A 22,658-nucleotide genomic window follows, 5' to 3' on the forward strand; every position below is an offset into this window, starting at 1 on the left:
GATGTCTTCTGGGTAACTGCCATTTTTTCCTACAGTGCAACCTATTGTTTTTTCCAGGGAAACACATCAGATGATACACAATCCAACTGAAAAGTGTCTTAAGTCTGTGATAACATGCTATATTTCAGCATTTTGGGTTACAGCTCAAGAAATGTGTTCACTACTGACACAGTAACATTAAAAAATATAAGAATATTGAGGATAATTTTGGATACTAATTGTACAGGAAATGACTGCAACCTAACTGGAAATGTCCAGATACTCTGTGCATGCTGTGTATTTGTCTCACAACTGGTGTGGCTGTCTCCGAGAGACAGTTTGCATGTACTCTGGGAGTGTCCAGTGATTAGACTTTTCTTGGCAGATTTTCAGAAAGAAGTAAAAACACCCACAAAATGACCCTTTGTGCACGATTGGTCATGATGTGAAAGTTATTTTAGTCCCCCTATTAATCGTAGCCCTTCAACTGAAACATACTGCAGATTGGTTACTCTTCCTTGTTAAAACACAAGCAACATTGTAATCCCTACAGTAATCTTACAACAGATGAAATTACTGCTTTAAAAGATCTACAAGCTGACACTTCAATTCAAACCAGTGGATAAAGGAGGAGCTACTGTTGTTTTGAATAAGTCTGACTATGTTGAAGAGTGTTTAAGACAACTTTCTGATGACACTTTCTACAAGAGACTGTCTAGCGATCCCACACAATTATTCAAGGAATCTGTTTACAACACTCTGGACCATTTTTTTCAAGTGGGTGAAATAACCAAAAAAGAACTTGATTTCCTATAAATTGAACATCCTATAATCCCCACCTTCTACACTCTACCTAAGGTCCACAAGAGTTTGAAAAAAAAAACCCTGTCCGCCCGATTGCGTCTGGAATTGGATCGCTGACGTCATCCATCTCACAATATGTCGACTTTCACATCAGACCTCTAGCTGAACAGGCTCCCTCTTACATCAAAGACACTGATCACATGTTATCTATTGTTGATTCTCTAAACCCTCTTCCTCAGGATGAACTGATTCTTGCTACTTTTGACGTGTCCTCCCTCTACACCTCTATCCCTCATGATGGAGGCGTTATGGCCATGGAACATTTTCTGTCTAAAAGGGACTGCAGCTCCTATTCCTTCATTAACTTGTCTTGTAGAATTTGTAAAATTAATTCTCACATGTAATTATTTCATTTTTCAAGACTCCTGGTTCCTCCAAAACAGAGGTGTAGCTATGGGAAGCCCTTTTGCACCTTCTTTTGCCTATTTGTACATGGCTTTTTTTGGAAGAGATGTACATTTACAGTAATACCATCTTCAAAAACAACATAGTGGTATGGAAACGTTTTCTTGATGGTGTGTGGGTTCTCTGGCGAGGCAGTGTTGATCAGTTGAAAACATTTTTCAACTATTTAAATAATTGTTCTGACTTTCTTAAGTTCACCATGGATTTTGATTCCAGTCGTATTAGTTTCCTTGATTTGTGGATCATACATGAGAATAACACACTTTACACTGACATTTTCATTAAACCTACAGCACGCAATAGTCTACTTAGAGCTGCTTCGTGTCACCCTCTCCCTTTAAAAAACAGCCTCCCTTACAGTCAGTTCTGCAGGGTTAAGAGGATATGTAGTAGACAGTTTAATTTTGATAAAAACATGACTGAGATGAAGAAAAAATTTGGTGCAAGAGGTTACAAGTCAACTCAAATTAATTCAGCTGTGGATCGTATCAACGCTAGACCAAGACCAGATCTGTTTCAGAGGAAAGTAAAAAATAAAAAATCTTCTATTATTTTTTCCAACAAGTATTCTAAACAGTCTGAGAAGATTGAAGGTACCATTAAGAAACACTGGCACATCCTTCAGTCTGACCCTAATTTTCATCAAATTTATACACATCCCCCTCTTGTGGTTTTTAAACGTGGTAGCAATCTAAGAGACTATCTAGTAAGACCAGATTTGGCCCCCACTTTGGAATCTAGCCAAAGATTACTTATACCTATCCCGGATGGTAACAGACGCTGTGGGTCTTGTGCTCAGTGCAATTATACTTACCGCTGTAGTACCTATAGACATCCACATTCTGGTAAATCTATCCCCATTAGAGGGGTCATCACTTGCCACACAAAATCTGTGATTTATCTGATTACCTGCCCTTGTGGTAAGACCTATGTAGGCAAAACAAGCAGGGAATTAAAAAGCCGCATCGCAGAGCATCGTAGTACCTTCAGATGCAAAAATCTTAATTACCCTGTGGCTGCTCATTTTGTGGAAGCTAATCATCCTATTGCTTCATTGAAATACATAGGTATTGAGAAGGTTTCCCTCCCCAGAAGAGGTGGTAATTTAGAAAACCTCTTATCTAGGAGAGAATATTTCTACATACACTATTTGAACACTCTGGCACCAAATGGTCTGAATGTTGATTACGATTTGAAATGTTTTCTATAACTTTTTGCTCTAGGTAAATAGTGTCAGTTCTAGTGACAGAGACCAGGTACAGCTTATATTGCTAATGATGCCTTTTTATAGGTTGATGTGCAGCTGATCTGTTCTTCTTTTTTGTAAATATTGTATATTGTGTTTGTTTTGGAATAATCTGTGTTTTTTGTGTCCATTGGGATCCTGTGCAGAATGTTTTGTATTGCATACTTCCTTTTTCTTCTCTGAAATGGATATTTTGATAGGATTGTATTTATATGGATTGTGATGTTTGATCTCTGATGTGAGTTTTGCAATCAGCTGATTCAGAAGCTATTCACTTCTCTGCTGTCAAACACAGGTGATTAGTGTCAAATGCAGACCAGGTGTGTACACCAGGTGAGTTGATTGCTCACAGAAGGCTTTATCAGCCACTCCTTTTGGTGTCTCATGTGTGTTAAGACTTCACAAAGGCCCTGTGCAGAAATGTTGTCCTAAATAAAATTCCTCTTTTACTTGGAGCTGAGTGTGCGGTGTTCCCTCTTTTTTCAAATGATCAGGGACATTTAACAACAGCAAAACTATATCAAAACATCCCTTTACAAACTCGTGCAGTATAATCCAAGTCACATATATCCAGTCGTATGTTCAGGACTACAAACATGCATTTCACCAAAACGTCATCATGTAAAACTGAACTGAAAGTGAAACTTCTCTGTGCTCTTTTCAAAACCAGACAACAATCCTGAGGTTTTTTAGCCCCAGAAAAATGCATGTGTTTGGGAAGTACTGATCATTCAACTGAATAAATGAGACTTGGTAGTGGTTAAACATGGTCCTTAATTTTTAAAAAAAAACAATATGTTCACAGTTTTCCATGTGGGCATGGGAGAAAAACAAAAGTCATGACTAATCAATATACAAATGGTTATACTGTAGGTGAAGTATTCCCTTAACACTCATCTGTCCTTGCAGTTTCCCTTATTATTTTTAGGACATGATAATTTTCTGATTTTCTGTCTTGATATCCTCTCATAAAAAAGCCCTCACATGGTGCTGGTTACTACCTGAACAACTCAGCAGTGGATGTACATGTATGAAATTATATTTTTGTTACAGAAAAGATTACTTTTTCTCTTTGTTTTCAGAAAAATGATTTCATTAAATCCTGGACCAAGTAGGTCAAATGTGTAAGGCTGTTACAGATTCTGTGGAGGTACTAAATGAATGACTTTTTCTAGCAAACCTCACTGATTTTTGTTCTACTTGTTTTTTCTCAAGTCTTCCCCTGACATATTTTTGCATCTCTCTTGTGCGCACTTTATGTCTCTCAAATGTGCAAAGTTCTTAAATAAAGGATAAATAAATGTATAAATCAGACAATTTAAATTATGTATACATATTTTTAACCGTGAACAAGGTGTCTTAACTGACACTACCCCCTGTCCCAACTGTTCTGTGGAGGCTGAATGTTTGTAAAATGCACTCCTTGTGCATTTTACAAACATTTTACATTTTGATTGTTAACAGACACTTGTATCTGTTCAGAGATTAAATTCTTTTAATAACTCTTCAATTTTTTCTGTGAGTAAGAGGGTTATGTCCCACCCAACCCCGCTCTCTCATATATGTTATTTATTTTGCAGAAAAGATTATATTTTATACGGACGTACATTGCATTCTTTTAAAAAAATCGACATATTATCTCTTCAGCAATGCACTTCCGAAGTCTACAGATAATGCTTTTATTCTGAAAAACACTGACCCAAAGTACTGTCCTTGTGTTTCTCGGTGGACTCACTTTACAGGAAGTGCATTGCATTCACTAAATAAATAAAACATCAAAACATTATTTCGCAATTACGAGAAAATATCTCATAATTATGAAATATTATCTCGTAATTATGAGATAGTATCTCGTAATTATGTGAAAAGATCTCATAATTATGAAATAATATCTCATAACTACGAGATAGTATTTTGTAATTACGAGAAGAGCTCGTAATTATGAAATATCTCGCAATTATGAGATAGCATCTCGTAATTATGAGAAATGATCTTGTAATTATGAAATAATGCCTCGCAATCATGAAATAATATCTCTTAACTATGAGATAGTATCTTGTAGTTATGAGAAAAGATCTCGTAATTATGAAATAATATCTCGCAATTATGAAATAATATCTGGTACCTATGAGATAGTATCTCGTAATTATGTGAAAAGATCTCGTAATTATGAAATATCTCGTAATTATGAGATAGTATCTTGTAATTATGAGGAAAGATCTTGTAATTATGAGCTACTATCTCATAATCATGAGAAAAGATCTCGTATTTTCGAGATACTATCTTGTAATTATGAGAAAAGATCTCGTAATTACGAGAAGATGCCCATCTTTGTATTTGTTCAGTGAATGCAATGTACTTTTATCTGTTTTTACCAACAAAAAAAGTTACTGGACATAGCTCTTATATGTAAGGACCTTACAGACAGATTTTGTGAAGGTATTGAATAAATGACCCTATAATGCTATTTTTTTTCTCAAGTTTCTCCCTGACAAATTTTTTTGCTCTTGTGTGCACTCTATCTCTTCCAAAATGTACATTTTCTTAAAGTTTAGAAAAAAGCAGTGAATGGCAGGAGAAATTGCTTCTGTCCTGCTGTTTATTATTTGTAATATAAACTGCTGTCCAAAATAACGAATTAACGTAGTATCACCACCTTGCAGTTGTATGCCTTCGCACATCAGTCAAACTCCTCTTACAGTCTGTGTCCATGTCTGTGAAAACATGGAGGCTTCACACAGCAAAGATCTATACAATCAGCACAGTTTCAAGGTGGACACCCGAGATTAGTGTTACCAGTTAATAGCTGAACAAATGTCTCCTCTTCTGTTCCTGAGATATGACGTTAAATAATGGCCAGAAGCTCACAGTGAAGCTGACCTTTGACGTTTTGGATAAAATGTTTATCACTTCATTATTTTATTCTATCAGACATTTGTGTGAAATTTTGTCATAATTAGTGTAAGAATTCTTGAGTTTTGTCCAAAATATGTTTTGTGATGTCACAGTGACCTTTGACTTTCAACCACTAAATTCTAATCAGTAAATTCTTGAGTCCAAGTGGACGTTTGTGCCAAATTTAAAGAAATTCCCTTGAGGCCATTTTGAGATAGCGTTAATGAGAATGAGATGGATGCAAAATCATGGTGACCTTGACCTTTTACCCCCAAAATCAAATCAGTTCATTCTTTAAGTTGATGTTTGTGCCAAATTTGGGAAAGAAAACCTGATCTGGCACCAGAGGACTGAGCTATTTGAGCATTTCTGTTTATAAGCACAGAGACGGTGCATATGTTGTAGAGGAATCCACACAATGCTGTCTGATTACAGTGATCAATATCTTGGCAATTTCTGATCACCTGTGGATCTTTTTTGAGTGAAAAAAAAAAACCACACACACACACACACACACAAACCATTTGCGAAACGTGTGTAACTATTCCTTATATTTTGTCACAGTAAGGTATTTACAATGAGTGAAATACTACAAATGAGGAAATGTGGAGCGGTAACAGTTTTTGACTGGCATTGTCCTTGCATCTAAATAAATGTCTTCATAGCTTTTGCTTCTGGAATTGAAATATTTCAGCATAAAAATGAATTTCCACGTAATAATAAACAGGTCGTGGCAGGAAGATATGGTAACATTTAACATAGACGAAAGTCTGATCTGTGCAAATACTGGTCAAGACTCTCACGACTAGACAAAATGCAGAGAGACAGTACTATTAGAGGACAACACTGCACATCAAACAGTGGTTTGCTTTACAGTACAAGTATTACTCTCATATTCATGCATAGATTTTTCAGGATAAATGGGTAAACAAATGACTTAAAATGCAATAATAAAAATTCACCTTGAGAATAAAGGTCGACCGTTATCTGAATATGCTTCTTAAAAACACTGGTAAAGTCTTGTAATAAATATAGGATGATTTCAGGATTTGCAATTATCTAAAACGTTACTATCATCTAAAAAAATACTTAGTAGGGTCAAATAAGGCAGTTCCTTAAAATTTTCCTTAATGAAAACAGGTAATTAAAGACTATCACAAAAACAATATAAAAGAGCGGTTGACGGTAACAGTTACGTGATTACTTTTCTCTAAAGTTTGTCTCAACGTTGAAAGTTTAGAGGATGACCCATATTTTGTCAATGCCCTGTCAGGTGGTAAAACAATGTCCACAGTGTTAGGCTCTTACAGGTTTACACATTAAGTGGCGTTAATGCTCCAGCTGCCCTCTACCAGGACCTTCATGATCACACAAAACCTGTTGGCTCAAAACTCTACTGAGGCACAAACTTCTCCTGCTCAAAGATGCGGTCGACAGCTTTGTCCACGTCCTGCACGATGTGGTCTGGCTCCACCAGCGCAGGGTCGAATCTGAAGTCCCGGTGCCCGTGGAACACGGTCTCTTTGATGCAGTGGTTTGCATCAGACGGCACCTCTTCGTTGGGGTTGTAGACCCCTGTGCAGACGAGAATAGACTTACAGGAAGTGGCGGTGGGCAGCGCCAGCTCGCTCTCCCACAGATTGTCGCTCTCCTCCTCCTGGGGCACCGCAGTGGTGGACCCGGTGGCGGAGACCATCTTGGCAACGGCTTTGGGGTTCTTTCTAGCAGCTCTTTCCTCCAGGTAGCGGTTGTATAGATTGGCGCCATAGATGTCAGTCATAATGTTATCCCTGAGAGAGGGGAAGAGATCGGTTAGTAAGCATAAAGCGAGCAACAATACTGATGTGTGCAAGAATGTGTTTACTATCTGCTGCTCTATTCCACACCATCAACCAAGGACCAATTAAAGCAATTGCTATACCAACACAGAAGCTATGACAAGCCCTTTTAACATTCAATCAGTCACGGTAATAGCAATTGTAGATATCGGTTTTTGACGAGTTAGAATTCTTGCCTTTCTAGTCTTCTGAGCACTCAAAGTGCTTTTAAACTACATCACAATCACCCGTTCACACACACAGTCACACTGGTGGCCGAGGCTACCATACATGGTGCCACCTGCTACTCAGTAACCATCCACTCACTCTCACACACTGATGGAACAGCTATTGGGAGCAATTTGGGGTTCAGTATCTTGCCCAAGGATACTTCAACATAAGGACTGGAAGAGCCGGGGATCAAACCGCCAATCTTCCCATTCGCACATGACTCACTCTACCTCTGAGCCACAGCCTATTCAACTAGTTTCAACATATCAAAACTGAAATATTGATATCTGTCATTGATTCTGAATAGAAATCGATGGTAAAAGTTGGCCGTGAAGCTGAACTTCAAAAGATGCTTTTCTGTAGCCATTTCTGGTCACGGAAGTTTGTTTCTGCTTGCCATCTGTAACTGAACTGCTGCATCACTTCCTGATTTCCCAAACTATCGGGTGGGCCTCGGGTTATAATTACAGAAGGTATGTGCGTTAATCATGCTTCAAAAAAAATGAGTGGCATTAAAAGGAATTTGCGTTAACTCGTTAGTAATGTGTTAACTTTGACAGCCCTAGAAGTTACATTTCCACTAGTCCAAATCCTTTTTCAACATGTGGTAATTCAGTTGTAAATCTGTAACTGTTATTCTTACTAGGGAAAAGGGAATTACTGATTTCTATAATTAAATTAAAGATATCTATAAATCAGTTTTGACTACTCAAAATGTAATTTCTACACGTGAAAATGTATTTGTAACATGTCACAATTTTTCCAGATATCTTAAATTAATTTAAACTGTTGCTGTCATTTCCACTGGTGAAAACTAAATTGCTACTAGTCAGCTCTACTGATTAAATGGTAAAAGGGCTTACTCATACAGCAGCAACAATCGTGATAAAAAAGTTGAAGTGAAACATGCACGTTCTGAAGGTGGGATGTGTTTGCTGACACGCTTGCGGGCAGTTGAAAGAGCAGAGTTCTGCATTTTCATTTGTTTCCCACCATATCATTGAGCAACGCCTTAGCCTCAATGTGCTAAGATCACAAGATAAAATATGAGCACACGCACTTCCAGTGACTGCCATATAAATGTCAGGCGGGGTTTACTCAGTTCGTGTGTGCAGCACCTGCTCCTGCTCTCTGTTTTATAACATGCGTGTTGTCGCCACACTGCGTCAAAAGGAATTCTGATCACAGTGGTCTCATCGCTTCCTTAGTTTATTCCATACGTTACATTCACAATACAAAGACAAAGCTTGGTGTCTTACCCTATAGCATAAAGGGAAGTGATGGGAAGTTTCCACTGCCTCTGCATGGCCTGGCTTCTGATGAGGTACTCTGCAAAATGGTAGGTCAGCTCACTGGGTTTTCCCAAGAGCGCCTCGTACTTCAGATCTTTACCTGTGATCTTCTTATAGATGTTCTCTAGGCACACAAGAAAGGTCCCGTGGCCAAACCTGAGCCAACGGAGATCATAGAAGACGAAAGGACATATTTACGTTCGGCAGCCTGAAATATGCTGTGTCAGTTGCTGATGTTAAAGGTATACCATGCAGGATTTTCCCTCTCAGTCAACACTTATGACCCACTAGAGGTTTGTGGCGGTGTATTTTTCTGCAGGGACTCTGCCCTGTGCCTGTATATTCTTATTTTCTTCTTAGTTTCTGTGTTCGGGATGTTTACGGCTGTGTACCCCCACAGCGCTCAGGTAAGGTCCTAACTTTAGAAAAAGGTAGCATCCAGGTGCCAGACCATAAGCAGCATGCATCCAAGAGAAACAGCGCTAAAAAAAGCAAATATAGAGAAGCATAACACCAAACGAGGGCAAATCTGGGGTTGGCTTTTACTCTTACTTTTGCTGACGATGTGGTGTGACGATGCAAACAGTAACCAAGAATCCTGCACAGTATACCATTAAACGCTGTTTGTGGTTACCGTGGAGAATGTGCCTCAGCCATCCACATTAGGTCCACGTTGCAGGCCAGCAGGGGGAGGTGAGGCGTCTTTTGGGTTTGGTGAACGCCGTTGAGGTTACCGTTGGTCAACAAAGTGTCAATTATCAGCTGCAGGTTGGTCTCCCATCGAATCGGCTCCCCGAACAGAACCACGGCTGTGTGCGGAATTAAAAGATTAACACAAAATCTCTGCTCTATCAGTAAATAACTGGCAGCAGATAAGACAGTACATGTTCTCACCTTCAATCTTAGGGAGGTTTCCGACAGGTGTGGACTGTAATGAAAGAGGAGAAACTAAACACGTGCTGCTGTGTATGACTAAACAACAGTGTGATGTTCTGTTACTGACATCCAATTTCTGCACCAGATTTCACTGTCTCACCGGCATTGTGGGTCTCCTGTTGTGATCCACCATGTCCAGCAGTGGGAACGATTCCCTCAGCATATCAACACTGACGACATTCTTAAAGCCAACACTAAAGACAGACTGTCAAGGCCAAATGAAGAGAAGTATGCAAACCTAATTCAAATGGATGCAAACAGAAAACCCTGAAACAAGATTCAAGGATACTTTTTAGCAATTTCCAAGACCGGTCCCTGTCCTGAGACGAGCACACACTTATCATGAAACTTCTTACACATCCTCAGGGGACTATGGGACATGATGACTTGATCTTGTGTAATCTGGAAATAGAGTGAGTGTTAGCAGAGGTTAATAGCAGAGATACCAGGGGACACCAGATTAATCCTAAAAAGAAGTGCAGTTTTGTCTCTGAGTCATATTGAATCTGCTAAGAACAGTCATAAAGCTGCGACAGCAATTTGTTCTCAACAGCTCGGTGACTCACAGGTACACCCAGGATGTGAGAGAGTTGGTCTGCTTTTGTTTGTCGGAGGCAATTCCCTGCATTTGTGACGAAAACGACTGGCACCACAAATTGTCCCTGAGAGTCGATCAACTTCTCGAACGCCTTTTTTGCAGCAGGGATTGGCAGCCTTCCACGGATGAGCACGCCGTCAATGTCAAACAGCAGTCCGAATCTTGGCTGTTGCTGCAAAAGGGAAGGACAGATACAGGTTAATCAGCCAAACTGCAGGCAGAGGTTTTGTTTTCTTTTACAGGCAGAAATATAAGCAACACTATGCGGATAAAGGAGGGTGACTGAAAGGCGATATGCCTGGTCAATGTAGTGTGCAGGACTTAGGGGCATCCAAAGAAGTATATACAACAACGGTCATGATTATGTTTTAATTATATTTTAATCACCTGAAACAAAAAATTGTTTTGTTTTTTTGTAACCTTAGAATAAGCCGTTTACTAGTACATCTACACACTGAGGAAGTCCTTTTCTGCTAACAGCTTATAGACATCTGAAATATGGCAAGGGGACCCAACTAGACACTGACTTTTGAGGGGGGTCACAAGCCAAAAAAAGGTTGAGAACTACTGGCCTAATCTTAAACAATATAGTCTATTCTAAAGATCATCATATCCATCCAACTATTTTCATTTGCTTATCCAGGGCCGGGTCGCGTGGGCAGCAGGCCAAGCAAGGCACCCCAGGTGTTCCCAGGCCAGATGAGATATGTAATCTCTCCAGCGTGTTCTGGGTCTGCCCCAGGGCCTCCTACCAGAGGGACATACCAGAAACACCTCCAACGGGAGGGGCTCAGGAAGATCCTGATCAGATGCCTGAACCACCTCAACTGACCCGAAGGAGCAGCAGCTCTACTCTGAGCACCCTCTAGATGTCTGAGCTCCTCACCCTATCTCTAAAGGCCAGTTCGGACCAAAGATGCCAGACGCGACAAAACCGTTTCAAGACATTGCAGAGAAAAGTTGCAGTGGTCTGAACGATTCAGTTGCATGTCGGCTCAGGTTGGCTCATGCAGTTGCCAGGGATTCAACCTGTTCAATCGCGGGCAATGCGTTGCAGACCGTCTCGAACCTTGTAACCAATCAGTGGAAAGCTCGTGCTTTCTTTTCACGCTGTGGCTGTTGCAAACACACAGTAGTAAACATGGCACAGCACAGCTATTAATGATGCTAAAGCCACAGCAGAATTGCTGTCACAGTCAAACATTTCGAAGACAATGCAATACAGCGCTAACAAAAGGTAACGTTAGGGTATCTAACCACAGACAGTCACGTACAAGAACGGTTAATACTCTGCTGAAGCATCCATGTGCCCTCTGGGGTTTGTGCTGTTCAGATTTACGTTACATCGCAACGTACCTGTTGCTGTAGAACGACAGCGGTTTATGAGAGCCAGTCACAGTTCAGTGTCTCGGTGTGAACTGTACTGTACTGTCACCTGGTGGGCTGTTGGATAGCAGGGAACCCCCGGAATGACGGTGCCCCCGGTACCTGGCGCCAGGGGGGCACCGTCATTCCACTTGAGTGGTGGAATGACAACCTGGATAAAGGACACATCACCATGTGACACTTCTGATGACGATGACAGATGCAGTCGTCAAAACTGTCAAGGTATGACAAGACAGCACTTAAGCCTGTAATAAGAACCATATCAAGCTAAGTGTACTGTTGCAAGACGTTGCAAGGCCACCAAGTTGCAAATGGGTGCACATCGTTACAAGTTACCTGGAAGGGGAATCTTTGGTCTGAAGGCTGCTTAAGGCTGAGCCCAACCACCCGATGGAGGAAAATCATTTCGGCCTCTTGTATCTGCGACCTCATTCTTTCGGTCACTACACAGAGCTCATGTCCATAGGTGAGGGTTGGGACATAGATGGACCAATAAATCGAAAGCTTCACCTCCCTCCTCACCTCACAACAGTCCGGCGTAGTGCCCACATCACTGCAGAAGAATGACCTCACCGCAAGATGCCGCTAAATCCTACACACTGGACCTTTAATGTGACAACATGAACACAAAAAATTAAAGTTCTTTTTTCTAGAAAATGCCACATCAGTTTACTTAAATTTACTTTGCAGTATGAATTATGTCTGAGACTATTGTTTGCACACATCATAGTGTGTTTCTTACGCCATACTAAGGACAGGGCTGACTCTAGAGCAGGCTATGACATCATATGGGCCCTTTATTATGTAGGCAGCATACTGGGAATCTTATGGTGACACAGGAGCAGCACATTGGTGTATTTGCTCACACTGTTAGGACACTACACATAATCTTGTGTCTACCCATACACATGTGTAAACGCGTCTTTTTCTCGCTGTTTTTGCGAGTTACAAATGGGGCTGAAAAAAACCATCAAACTGGGAACACAATGTATCCGCGGTTGTTTTTCTCACGAGGGAAAACACACAGTAAGCTACATCTGCTGTTCTCCCTGATGTCAGATCCCCCCCTGTTGTTTCATCCCCGCCAGCAGCAGCAGCGCGTCCACATCTGACAAAGTTGCATGCAATCCTGGATGCAACATCGATTTGACACACTGCAATTAAAAAAAAAAAATCTCAAAAACAACTACAGGTCAACAACGTATTGTCTGCCTAAGGGAGCCGAGGAGCAGCAACAGCTCGAACCGTACCTTGCTGTTTGACTGAGTTCCGCAAAGCCCGCACCGAGAACCAACAATCCCAGCTTTGCGTCTGGCTTGGCGGTTACTCAGGGTACATAGGCCCCGGTAAAACGTCAGGAGTCCCCTCATCTCCTTTGTTTAGCACCGGGTTTTTAAAAGAGAAAAGAATAAAACTCAAATGGACCCGGCATGGAGCTGGAGCTGGAGCCGGCTCGGTCCGGCCGCGCTGGCTGATCGGCTTGTTGTTTTATTTTTTCTTCCTCAGATGTTTTCTCAGCTATAATCTGACTGGGCGAGACCCGATGACGTCATATGAGGAGTAGGAGGGTCTCTTGCTGCATCTCGGCCGGAAGGAGACGTAGAGCTGCATCTGCACTGCAACCCCCGCTGCCATTTTAGACACCGAGGTGGAGCTTTTCCATTTCTTGCACGCGCGGGCAGCTTGGTGGATAACGTGGAGAGGGGCTGCGCAAACACGCGCGCTCATTGATCAATCATCTGCACCCATTCCTTAACATATATCCCATGATTTTTATTTGCAATGTGAGGCACAACATTGAGACTTCTGATCCCCAAGATCCCAATTCTCCATTTTACTCCCCGACTTCACCTCCAGGACGCAGCAGCACATGCATGATGTCACGCACAGCAGCCTGCCCTCGCGTCCTAGATGCGCCTCAGGGTGGCTAAATTTACTGCAGAGAACCAGGAAACAGGGAAATCTGACCCACTGATAGGAGACATCACGATCTTCATTCCAGTTTTACCCTATATGCTCTGCAAATGAAAGCTCCCTTTTTAACAGGAGAATGGTTGCACAAATGTGATGTAGTGCTGCAGATGTAAAGGACAAAATGGAGAAGGCTTTGTGCACTGTTAAACCACAGATCAGGTTATGTTTACATATCAGATCATGTTGCATGTAAGCCTATTTGAAGATGTAAATTGTTTTTATAGAGTCATGAGTTGAGTATGCAGCAGGCTATAACTTGAGAATGGACACACACGCAAAAGGCATTTCAGAAAACAAGACATCAGACAACAGGTCCTCCCCGTGCGCCTCCAACTTTATTGATAGTTTAAAATTACATTTCTATTTTCTAGGACTTCAGTTGCACTTTCCTTCCGACTTAAAAACTGAGTACAAGCAAATGGTATTTATACAGTAGTCTAAGTGATATTGTACAAAAATAACATTTTGATTTCTGTGAAAACTTTTTTTCATTCCCAAATAACTCCTAATTCTGCTGTTCTGACAACTGTTCTTGATGTTAAATTTTCTGCCAAGGTAAAAAACAAAAAACAAAGAGAAAAAAACAAAAACAAATCCAAAGCCATTTTGAAAGGAAAAATCTACCTTGGACTACCACGTGATATTTAAATTGTAAACAGATTTCTATAAAAGAACATGTTTCTTTTAATACCGCCAAAAAAAATTTTTTTATATGTCAGCAATATAACATGTAGTTTGTTATCGCCCACTTAGCTGCTTGTAGGGCTGAAATGCATCATGTTATGATCTGTTTCCATGTCATACTCTCTTGGCCAACTCATATCCCACTAAAACAAACCAAAATAACCATACATGGAAGTTCGTTTTCCATTTACTCCCTTCTTCTATCTCATTTTACTGAGGCTCACTTCCCCAAGTTCAGAGGTCCTATAGTTTCCCATATGTTCAGTCCCATTTATTCATCTCTGATCACCAGTGGCTTGGAAAGGGGGGTTCTTTAACATAGCATTATACATAACACCGCTACCAAACTAAAACATTTTTGTATTGAATGCAGAAAGATATTTTTTTCACCCCTTTCATTGTATTACATGTCGAGAGGCTCACTGGCCTGGGACTAGCCTCTGTTAGCCAACCTTTGGCCAGTGAAGAGGATTCAGAGAAAATAATACAACCAACCATCAATCTGAAAAAAAGGAGGGGCAACAGAGGGCACTGATTATGCGCTGCCTTCAACGGTGCAATCTTTTGCCAAGTGGCCTGCCTTTCCACAGTTGTAGCAGTTAGTGTCGCTGGCTTTACTGCACTGCACAGCAACGTGACCAATTTCGCCACACCTAAAGCAGACATGAGTTTAAGTTAGAGACAACTTACATTCAAGTGAACATGAGTGAATGAAAACACAAGTCTAATGCGGTGTTGTGGAGACCGCACTCACCTGTAACATTTCACCTTATCGCACAGTTTTTGGATGTGACCGAACCCACCGCAAGAGTAGCACTTCTGCTCGTTGGCATGCTCACAGTCGCGGGCCATGTGGCCGGCTTTGCCGCAGGTGTAGCACAGCTGCTCCCTCTCCTTTTTGGGCTCCTTGCAGTCCCGGGAAATGTGGCCACTCCTGTGGCAGTTGTAGCACGCTGAACCAGGGACAAAAAAAGAAGACAAAAACAAATTACTATTTCAAAAGAAGTTTGTTACGAATAAACTGAAACTGGGCAAGAAAGACTAAGAAAGTGTCAAAAAGGAGTATTACTACAGTTGCAAATACTCAGAACCTATATGTATCAATAAATTGATATTTTTGACACCTCCAATAGATATAATATTAAGGGTAGAGCTGTGCAATATATCAATATCATACTGTATTATATATGAGGCTAGATATCGTCTCAGATTTTGGCTATCACACGTGTTGTTTTTCCCTGATTTCAAAGGCTGAGATACAGCTAAATAATGTAATTTTCTTTGCCTTTACCCACTTAGTCATTATATCCTGATTACTTATGATTATTTACCAAAAGTCTCACTGTGTAAATATTTAGTCAAAGTATCAAAAAGTAAAGAATAAATTGAGATGATTAATTTTTTTCTTTGTTGCCCAGACCTAACTGAATTGGAAGAAATAGAACCACAATGCACACCATCCTCAGTTTGGTCACAGTCCCTGGCCATGTGTCCTTGGTCTCCACACCGATAACAGAACAGCTCTGTAAAGACACCCACATTAGTATGCACAGAAGAAAGGAAGACAAGGTTGTAATTTACGGCCTCATTTCCCCAAGAGATTCTACTCAAATTAATATGTTCTACTGGGAATGCTGAGACCCATCTGAAACCCAACACGACAGCTACAAGGTAACAACACAGAGTATGTTAGGTTTAGAGAAAAAAAACAACATGTTAGTCAGGTTGTTGTGATATTTCTCCTGTATTGGGTGTGGCCTGGATAATAGATAGTACCCTTGCCTCGTCCCCGACCCCTGCCGCGTCCACGTGAACCGCTGGAAGGGCAGTTCTTCAACCAATGCCCCGGGCGGCCGCATCCAAAACACTCATTGTTGCTGCAACCATCCATTACCTAAAAGAAAAGCAGGACACATATCAGTTAAATTCAGTTTAAAATATTATCTTTACATGCATTTTTTTCCAACTCACCCACTGTCTACACTGGATGCATTTAACTGTTTTTTATTTGGCTATCCATCTGACCAGGCTTTCACACCACAAATGTTTAAATTTTCCACTAGAAAATTTTAAATATTATGTTTGTTTATGTTAACCAGTGCTGCATCTGTACATTTTAATCATGCATGTCACAGGGAATAATTGAGAGGACATGGATGCAGCTTTATATTGTTTATATTTTCTACATTCTGGCTCAGATGAAGCTCAGAACGAGGCCTCTGGAACGATTAAGCTGCTTAGTGAACCTAAAAGCATTAGCATAGCACATTACTCTTGTGGCTTGAGGTTAAATCTGTTTAGACCATTTACAAACACACTGAGTGACAATGCACTTAGGCTCTAAAACACACATATTGTGCAATTTGTCATACATGGTGTGAGCGCCCGGTGTCGATAAATCTTACATTTTAGCCACTGCAGCCATTTACACAGGCTGAGAATGGCAGATGGACAGCTGTTACAGATGATGGGACTTTTTTTTTTTTTTTTTTTTTTTAAACAGTGCAGCCAGTGTACACATGGACATAATTAAATAGCTTTCGCAGGCTTGTCCAAACCAATGCAAACTCAGAAAAATATTGTTTCCGAGTCAGATGACAGGACACTTACAACTCACAGACCAGTACTGCAGGAGTCAGTCTAGCATAAGGACTACCAGGTGGGGAATCTAATCTACGGTCAAACAGAAGGGGGTTGCATTTTTCAGATGCGTAGACTATCATAATTGGCCATCAGACTACAACTACCTACTAAGCTAACTTACACGCTCTCGTCAATGGAATCATGTTGTGATCGCCATAGGCCAAACTTCTTTTTGCTGACGGTGCTAAAGACATCAAGTCAGGAAGAACGTGAGTTAATGAGTAATCAAGCTCGTCCCAATAAGCACCCGGAAGTCGACGCGGGATAACAAAACGTGACAGCTGGGGTTATATTACCTTGGTCAACGACTGCACAAGCTAACTTGTTGCTTGTAACGGGTCATCGAAATGCACGCTGGGCCTCACATTGGGCTTACATAATACTGTTTCACTTAATAATTGCTAAAATGTTTTTAATAAAGCTACAAACTATCGCAACACTCCTGGTTAGTTGAGTTTTAATTATCGTCGACAATTTAGTCCAACATGGTGCTACACGCCACGGACTGACGTTACTACAGAAATGGCCATGAGAGCATGCCGTGGGTTGTATGCTAAGTTGGACGGCTAACGTTAGCTCCAGAGGGCAGTCCCACCACATCGTTCTGTGGGGAACATATGCTAAAATAGCTAGCTAGCAGTCAAATTAAAATTACACAACACACGTCGCCTTTTAAAATTATCTACTGACCGTGTAACTCCACGTAAGCACACCACACAGCGTGATTCCGAGCTAAAACAGAATCAAATGCCAAAGGTTGGAGCTACGCTAACGTTGGCCTAGTCACGTTGATTTTTCTGCGTGCTCGCGAGACACAGGCGCTACTGGCTAGCACATGTTAGCACACCGCCTCACGATCACGACCAAGAAACACGGTTCAGTCGACGATCGGTGCTCTATTTCCCGTGGGAAAGTGACGATCGGACGCCTATGGTGGTAGATGTTTACCGTAAATGCTTTCCGACGGGTATTAAAGCGGATATACCGTTAAAACAAAATTTCCCGCGCAGGGCGCACACACTAAAGTCGTTGTGACGAGCTACTGTTAGCAGGCCGGACTGAGCACCCGATGCTCCGTTAGACCAAAGCAAACCAGAGCGTTTTTTACTCAAGAAAACCGACCAAACGTCAAATTTTCCGCCACAATCGCGTTCACACGGTAGAGTTTTAAAGTTTGCACATATACACAGTGAACTGATTACATGGATTAAAGTGCTGTTTTATTGCTTACCTCGCTGGCTACCGTTACTTAGCTCTGTCAGTGTTTACGCCTCCTTTTTTGCGCTACATGCGGTGTGAACAGGAGTTCCTGAATTGTCATTCACAGTATCCAGTAAAAACTTGCGCAGTCATTGGCCACATACTCTGAAAGCAGCCAATCAAAGACGGGGATATCTGGACACCGCCTCTATGAATCAGCCAATCACAGACACGCAATGGCCCTTTTCCCTAAACCGACTGCTCTTGTTTTTCCCCACTTAAAATGACCGACATTAGGAAATGTCATAGCTTTAACAATAGAAATATACTCTACGTACACTACATTTTTATATAATAATATAATATAATATAATATAATATAATATAATATAATATAATATAATATAATAAAAATACTACTGATACTACAAGTGATACTCCTACTCCTACAACTAAATAATAATAACAGTTATTTTCAAATGAAATGGATCACTAGTTACCTGGATAAAATGTAATAATAATAATAATAATAATAATAATAATGGTGATGATAATAATAATAATCTTAATTCATTAAGTGCTTTTCAAAACAGAGTTACAAAGTGCTTTCGATGTCTTTAAGAAATGGATAAAAACACTTTAGTAGGCCTATATAAAAAATTAGGGAATAAAAGACAGACTTAATCAGGTGTGTCAAACATACGGTCCAGGGGCCAGAACTGGCCCACCAAAAGGTCCAATCCGGCCCACTGGATGACCTTGCACACCTTTTAGTGATGCACATTTACACTGAGTAGCTCTCTTCATGTAAAATGTTGCTTCAGAGGCTTCTTACAGTTCTTTTCTTTCACTTAAGTTCAATGTGGTGATGTCAGGGTTACTACTGACACTGAGTAGTCGACTAATTGAACATTGAACAACTGAGAAATATTGTTGAAACTGCATTTATTCCTCTGAAGACATTACAGGCTGTTTGTCATCTGTTTTGTAAATGGATTAGTGTTTTTAAGATGTACTCCTTTAAACAAAAAAAGGGAACATTTTGGAGGTGTTAATCTGTAAGATGTAATGCAGTGGTTTTACTGGTCCAGCCCTCCTGTGATGAAATCAGACTGTATGTAGCCTGTGAACTAAAATGAGTTTGACACTCCCGGTGTGAATGAACTTTAAACTCAAGTAGTATCAGGGAAATCAGGAAAGGCCCTCTGATCAAAGTATGTTTTAAGAAGGGACTTAGAAGAGATCAATGACTCGGCTGACCTGATTTCCTCAGGCAGATTGTTCCACAGCCTCGGGGCCCTGACAGCAAACTTTACTTTTCAGGCGGACCTCTGGAACAGACAAAAGACCTCTCCCCGAGGACTTCAAAGTACAGCCAGGCGTGTACGGCACTAACAGGTTAGAGATATAACCGGGAGGGAGACTATGAAGAGCCTTAAATGTAATCAGTAAAATCTTAAAACCTAGTCTAAAACACACTGGGAGCTAGTGTAAAGAGGCTCAAACTGGAGTGATGTCATCATCTCACACTTGCAATTCAGAATAGGTCCTCGACCCACTTTTGGACCGCGACCCACTAGTTAGGAACCATTGGTGTTGGATTTAGTGGCATCTAACAGTGAGATTGCAAAACTCAAACTGGGTTTGGTTTGTCAGTTCTGGGCTACTGTAGAACAACATGGTGGACTCTGTGGAAGAGAACCTGCTCCTCATGTAGATATAAACAGCACCTTCTAAGGTAACAAAAACACAACAGTTCTTATTTTCAGGTAATAATACACTGATGAAAATATAGTTATGAATATTATATAGCTTACCATTTCTGTGAATGGATGCCCCTAAATCCTACACACTGGAAAAGGGATATGTAAGAGCCACAAGATAGACACAGGATATAAAATACAGACTATAATTCACCTCATAACAGGAAACATGAAATGGTTTCATGTGATCATATGATAGTGTGTGTGCTAAAGGTGAACAGTGACCTCTCGAATCTCTATCAGCTAACTTCTCCGATCTACAGCTATAAAATGAATGGCTGGTTCAAATTAACTTGGGGGATGAAAATGTTTATGTAAATATGACATAAAAAAAAAAGGTGAAGATAAAGAAAGAGAAACAGACTTAAGTAGGGAAGAACGGGGTTGGTTGTCACATAAGTTTGCTGTCACATTCATTACATCTCACTCCCTGATGGGTGCTGTTAAAATATGTTGGCACTGAAATGGGGTCAGAGTTCGCCTACAGGGTCATTTCAGGAGTAAGACACTTGGCATTGAGGTGAGAGGACTTTAAGTGTATTTCATGTCAATGTCTCAATATCTGGCTCTTCTGTTTTTTCTTCCAGGCTTTTATACAATGGGTTTACATTAATATTTTACAAAAAATATGTATAAAGGGAGACCATATGTGGTTGCTAGCTTTGTCATTAGCAAAAATGGCCATTGTGGATGCTTACGACATTCTCTTCATTGATGGATGTCACATGTTCTTCGTATTGCTATATAAGGATGAAAAATGCACTTATAAGAATTATTTTTCCTGCTTATGTTCTTTGAATGCATGAGCTACTTAGGTTGTTGCATTTAGATGAAAAATTTTCAATGAAATTCAATGTTTTAAATTCATTTTTTTAAGGACAATTGCTTCTATTTTTAAATTTCCCCCCATTAAAATAACATAGGGACAACCAACCCCACCATATATCCTCCTGAGACCCTGTGTCCTTGTAAGAGGACATCACATTTTGGGTTTACTTGATCTTATTCGTCCTTCTATTTAACTTAGACCTGTTGTCCTCGTTCGTTGACACTTTTTTGTGCCATCTAGTGGTAGTCAGAGCACAATACACTAATCCATGTAAAAACAAGATGGCAGCCATCTCTGCCAAGTCAGTCTGCAGCTGATCCTGACACAAAAGGTCCCAAAACCTGATCACATTTTATGGTTGAAACTTGTTTACTTATGATTAATAATGTTTGTATCGGACAGTCGTAAGTGCTATATCGTAGGCAATTGGACTTGCTTACGTTTCTGGAAGACGTTTCACCTCTCTTCCAAGAAGCTTCTTCAGTTCTAAATGACTGGTACAAAGTTGCAGGCTATAAACCCTGTGTGGGTGGGAACCCTTGCAGAGTCATAGGGGTCACGTGAGCTCTTAGTTTTAGAGTTGTTAAGGTCACAATGTGAGTCATTGACCCACCTGGCCACCATGTGGCCACCATATCGTAGGCAACTGGACTTGCTTGCATTTCTTGAAGACGTTTTGCCTCTCATCCAAGAAGCTTCTTCAATTCGTCAGATGGGACCAGGGGTGAATGGGTGTGAAGTCGTCTGGGAGGGATCCCAAGACTCCCCAGACGACTTCACACCCATTCACCCCTGTTACCCTGTTCTTCCCTATATCAAAATGTTTGATTCTTAGCAATAAAGAAAAATCATTTTTCTTAAATTTAAAAAAAAAAAAAAAAAAAAAAATTCTTAAAATTATTAGGTTGTTATTATAATTTTACAGTCTTCTGATGAATAATGCATGAATGAATAAGAGGTTTGTTTGATACATAGTGAAATTATTTTACTTCGCTCTTGTTTGTGAGTGCCCCAAAGTTAAAGTAATAAACCTGAAAACAAAGAATCAGGAATGAGAGTGTACATAAACCTAAACAATCCATAATCAAAACAGTCTAATAGTGGTGTGTGTGTGTTTCAGATTATCATTGTATAATCCTAATACAGTGTCTCCTTGTTAAAGGAGTCTTGGCTGCATCACAGTTTGAACACAAGTGGACTGATAGAGACAACAATCTATGGGAGCTGCAAGCATCTCAGCTAACTGGCCTGAGTGCTCAGTCAGATCAATAAGTAGGGAAGATGCATTCATCTCAGTTTTAAGGTGGCTTTCCTCGCGGAGCTCTTAGGTAGCGATTATTATCTCCTGTGGTCCTCATTCTGTCGCTCACAACCTCTGAAGCAAAGCGGGGAAAAATACCACAACCTGTGATGCATGAATTTAAACTGGTTAAAATACATATCACCATATTATCCCACTCTGACTGAAACACAGTGGTGCTGCTGCATGTGGGGTGGAGTACCTTAAAACACTCCACAATGACAAAGCCCTGCCCTCATCTTCACAGAACCAGTATTTGGCATTTCTGTTATTTGTTAGGAGGAATATCTGTCAGAACATGCTGTTTTCTGACAAGCAGACCAACTTGTAAAGTTAGATGGGGTGGCATGAAACTAAAATTAGAACATAACATGGCTTTGTGCTTTAGATTACTGGCTATAATTGTGTGCTGCTGCTTTATGGGAACAATGTATGCTGAAGCCATCAGGGCATATTGACCGGGGGATGTTGATGAAGCTGTTTTATTCTCAGATGGTGTCAACTCCAGTTTGCTGAAAGGACCTATGAGCCATCTGTAATTAGGGGTACCTCAGGGGACCCTCACGGGGATGCTACGGAGATGGTGAACACATGGTGAGTGTGGAGGGGTATGGTT

At 40.6% G+C, this 22,658-nt stretch overlaps 2 protein-coding genes across 5 annotated transcripts; both read right to left on the reverse strand.

Annotated features, from left to right (window-relative positions):
* Window positions 1-5,931: 5,931 nt before the first annotated feature.
* LOC125892315 (haloacid dehalogenase-like hydrolase domain-containing 5) lies at window positions 5,932-13,179 on the reverse strand. The gene is made up of 8 exons (XM_049582259.1): window positions 12,900-13,179; window positions 10,232-10,435; window positions 9,955-10,067; window positions 9,766-9,859; window positions 9,624-9,657; window positions 9,364-9,538; window positions 8,697-8,885; window positions 5,932-7,179 (listed from the first exon to the last, which is right to left on the reverse strand). The coding sequence occupies exons 1-8, from the start codon at window positions 13,017-13,019 to the stop codon at window positions 6,783-6,785; spliced, it is 1,326 nt and encodes a 441-aa protein (XP_049438216.1). The 5' UTR covers window positions 13,020-13,179; the 3' UTR covers window positions 5,932-6,782.
* Window positions 13,180-13,939: 760 nt separating this feature from the next.
* cnbpa (CCHC-type zinc finger, nucleic acid binding protein a) lies at window positions 13,940-18,291 on the reverse strand. 4 transcript variants are annotated; one of them, XM_049581110.1, is made up of 5 exons: window positions 18,182-18,291; window positions 16,090-16,201; window positions 15,765-15,830; window positions 15,062-15,260; window positions 13,940-14,960 (listed from the first exon to the last, which is right to left on the reverse strand). In XM_049581110.1, the coding sequence occupies exons 2-5, from the start codon at window positions 16,196-16,198 to the stop codon at window positions 14,843-14,845; spliced, it is 492 nt and encodes a 163-aa protein (XP_049437067.1). In that variant the 5' UTR covers window positions 16,199-16,201; window positions 18,182-18,291; the 3' UTR covers window positions 13,940-14,842. The 4 variants fall into 4 exon arrangements, with proteins under 4 accessions (XP_049437067.1, XP_049437064.1, XP_049437068.1 ...); XM_049581107.1 differs by having other exon boundaries at window positions 16,084-16,201; XM_049581111.1 differs by lacking the exon at window positions 18,182-18,291 and adding an exon at window positions 17,641-17,731.
* Window positions 18,292-22,658: the final 4,367 nt, after the last annotated feature.

The sequence above is a fragment of the Epinephelus fuscoguttatus genome, linkage group LG7 (assembly GCF_011397635.1).
Source record: "Epinephelus fuscoguttatus linkage group LG7, E.fuscoguttatus.final_Chr_v1".
Taxonomy (NCBI): Eukaryota; Metazoa; Chordata; class Actinopteri; order Perciformes; family Serranidae; genus Epinephelus; species Epinephelus fuscoguttatus.

Coding starts and splice junctions, on each gene's coding strand:
- LOC125892315 (XM_049582259.1), bottom strand. CDS start 13,019: ATGAGGGGACTCCTGACGTTTTACCGGGGCCTATGTACCCTGAGTAAC. Junction 9,860..9,954: donor GTCTTGGAAATTGCTAAAAA/GTATCCTTGAAT, acceptor GTCTGTCTTTAG/TGTTGGCTTTAAGAATGTCG. Junction 9,658..9,765: donor ACAGGAGACCCACAATGCCG/GTGAGACAGTGA, acceptor CTTTCATTACAG/TCCACACCTGTCGGAAACCT.
- cnbpa (XM_049581107.1), bottom strand. CDS start 16,198: ATGGATGGTTGCAGCAACAATGAGTGTTTTGGATGCGGCCGCCCGGGG. Junction 15,831..16,083: donor GGGTCGGGGACGAGGCAAGG/GTACTATCTATT, acceptor GTGTCTTTACAG/AGCTGTTCTGTTATCGGTGT. Junction 14,961..15,061: donor GATAAGGTGAAATGTTACAG/GTGAGTGCGGTC, acceptor TGTCTGCTTTAG/GTGTGGCGAAATTGGTCACG.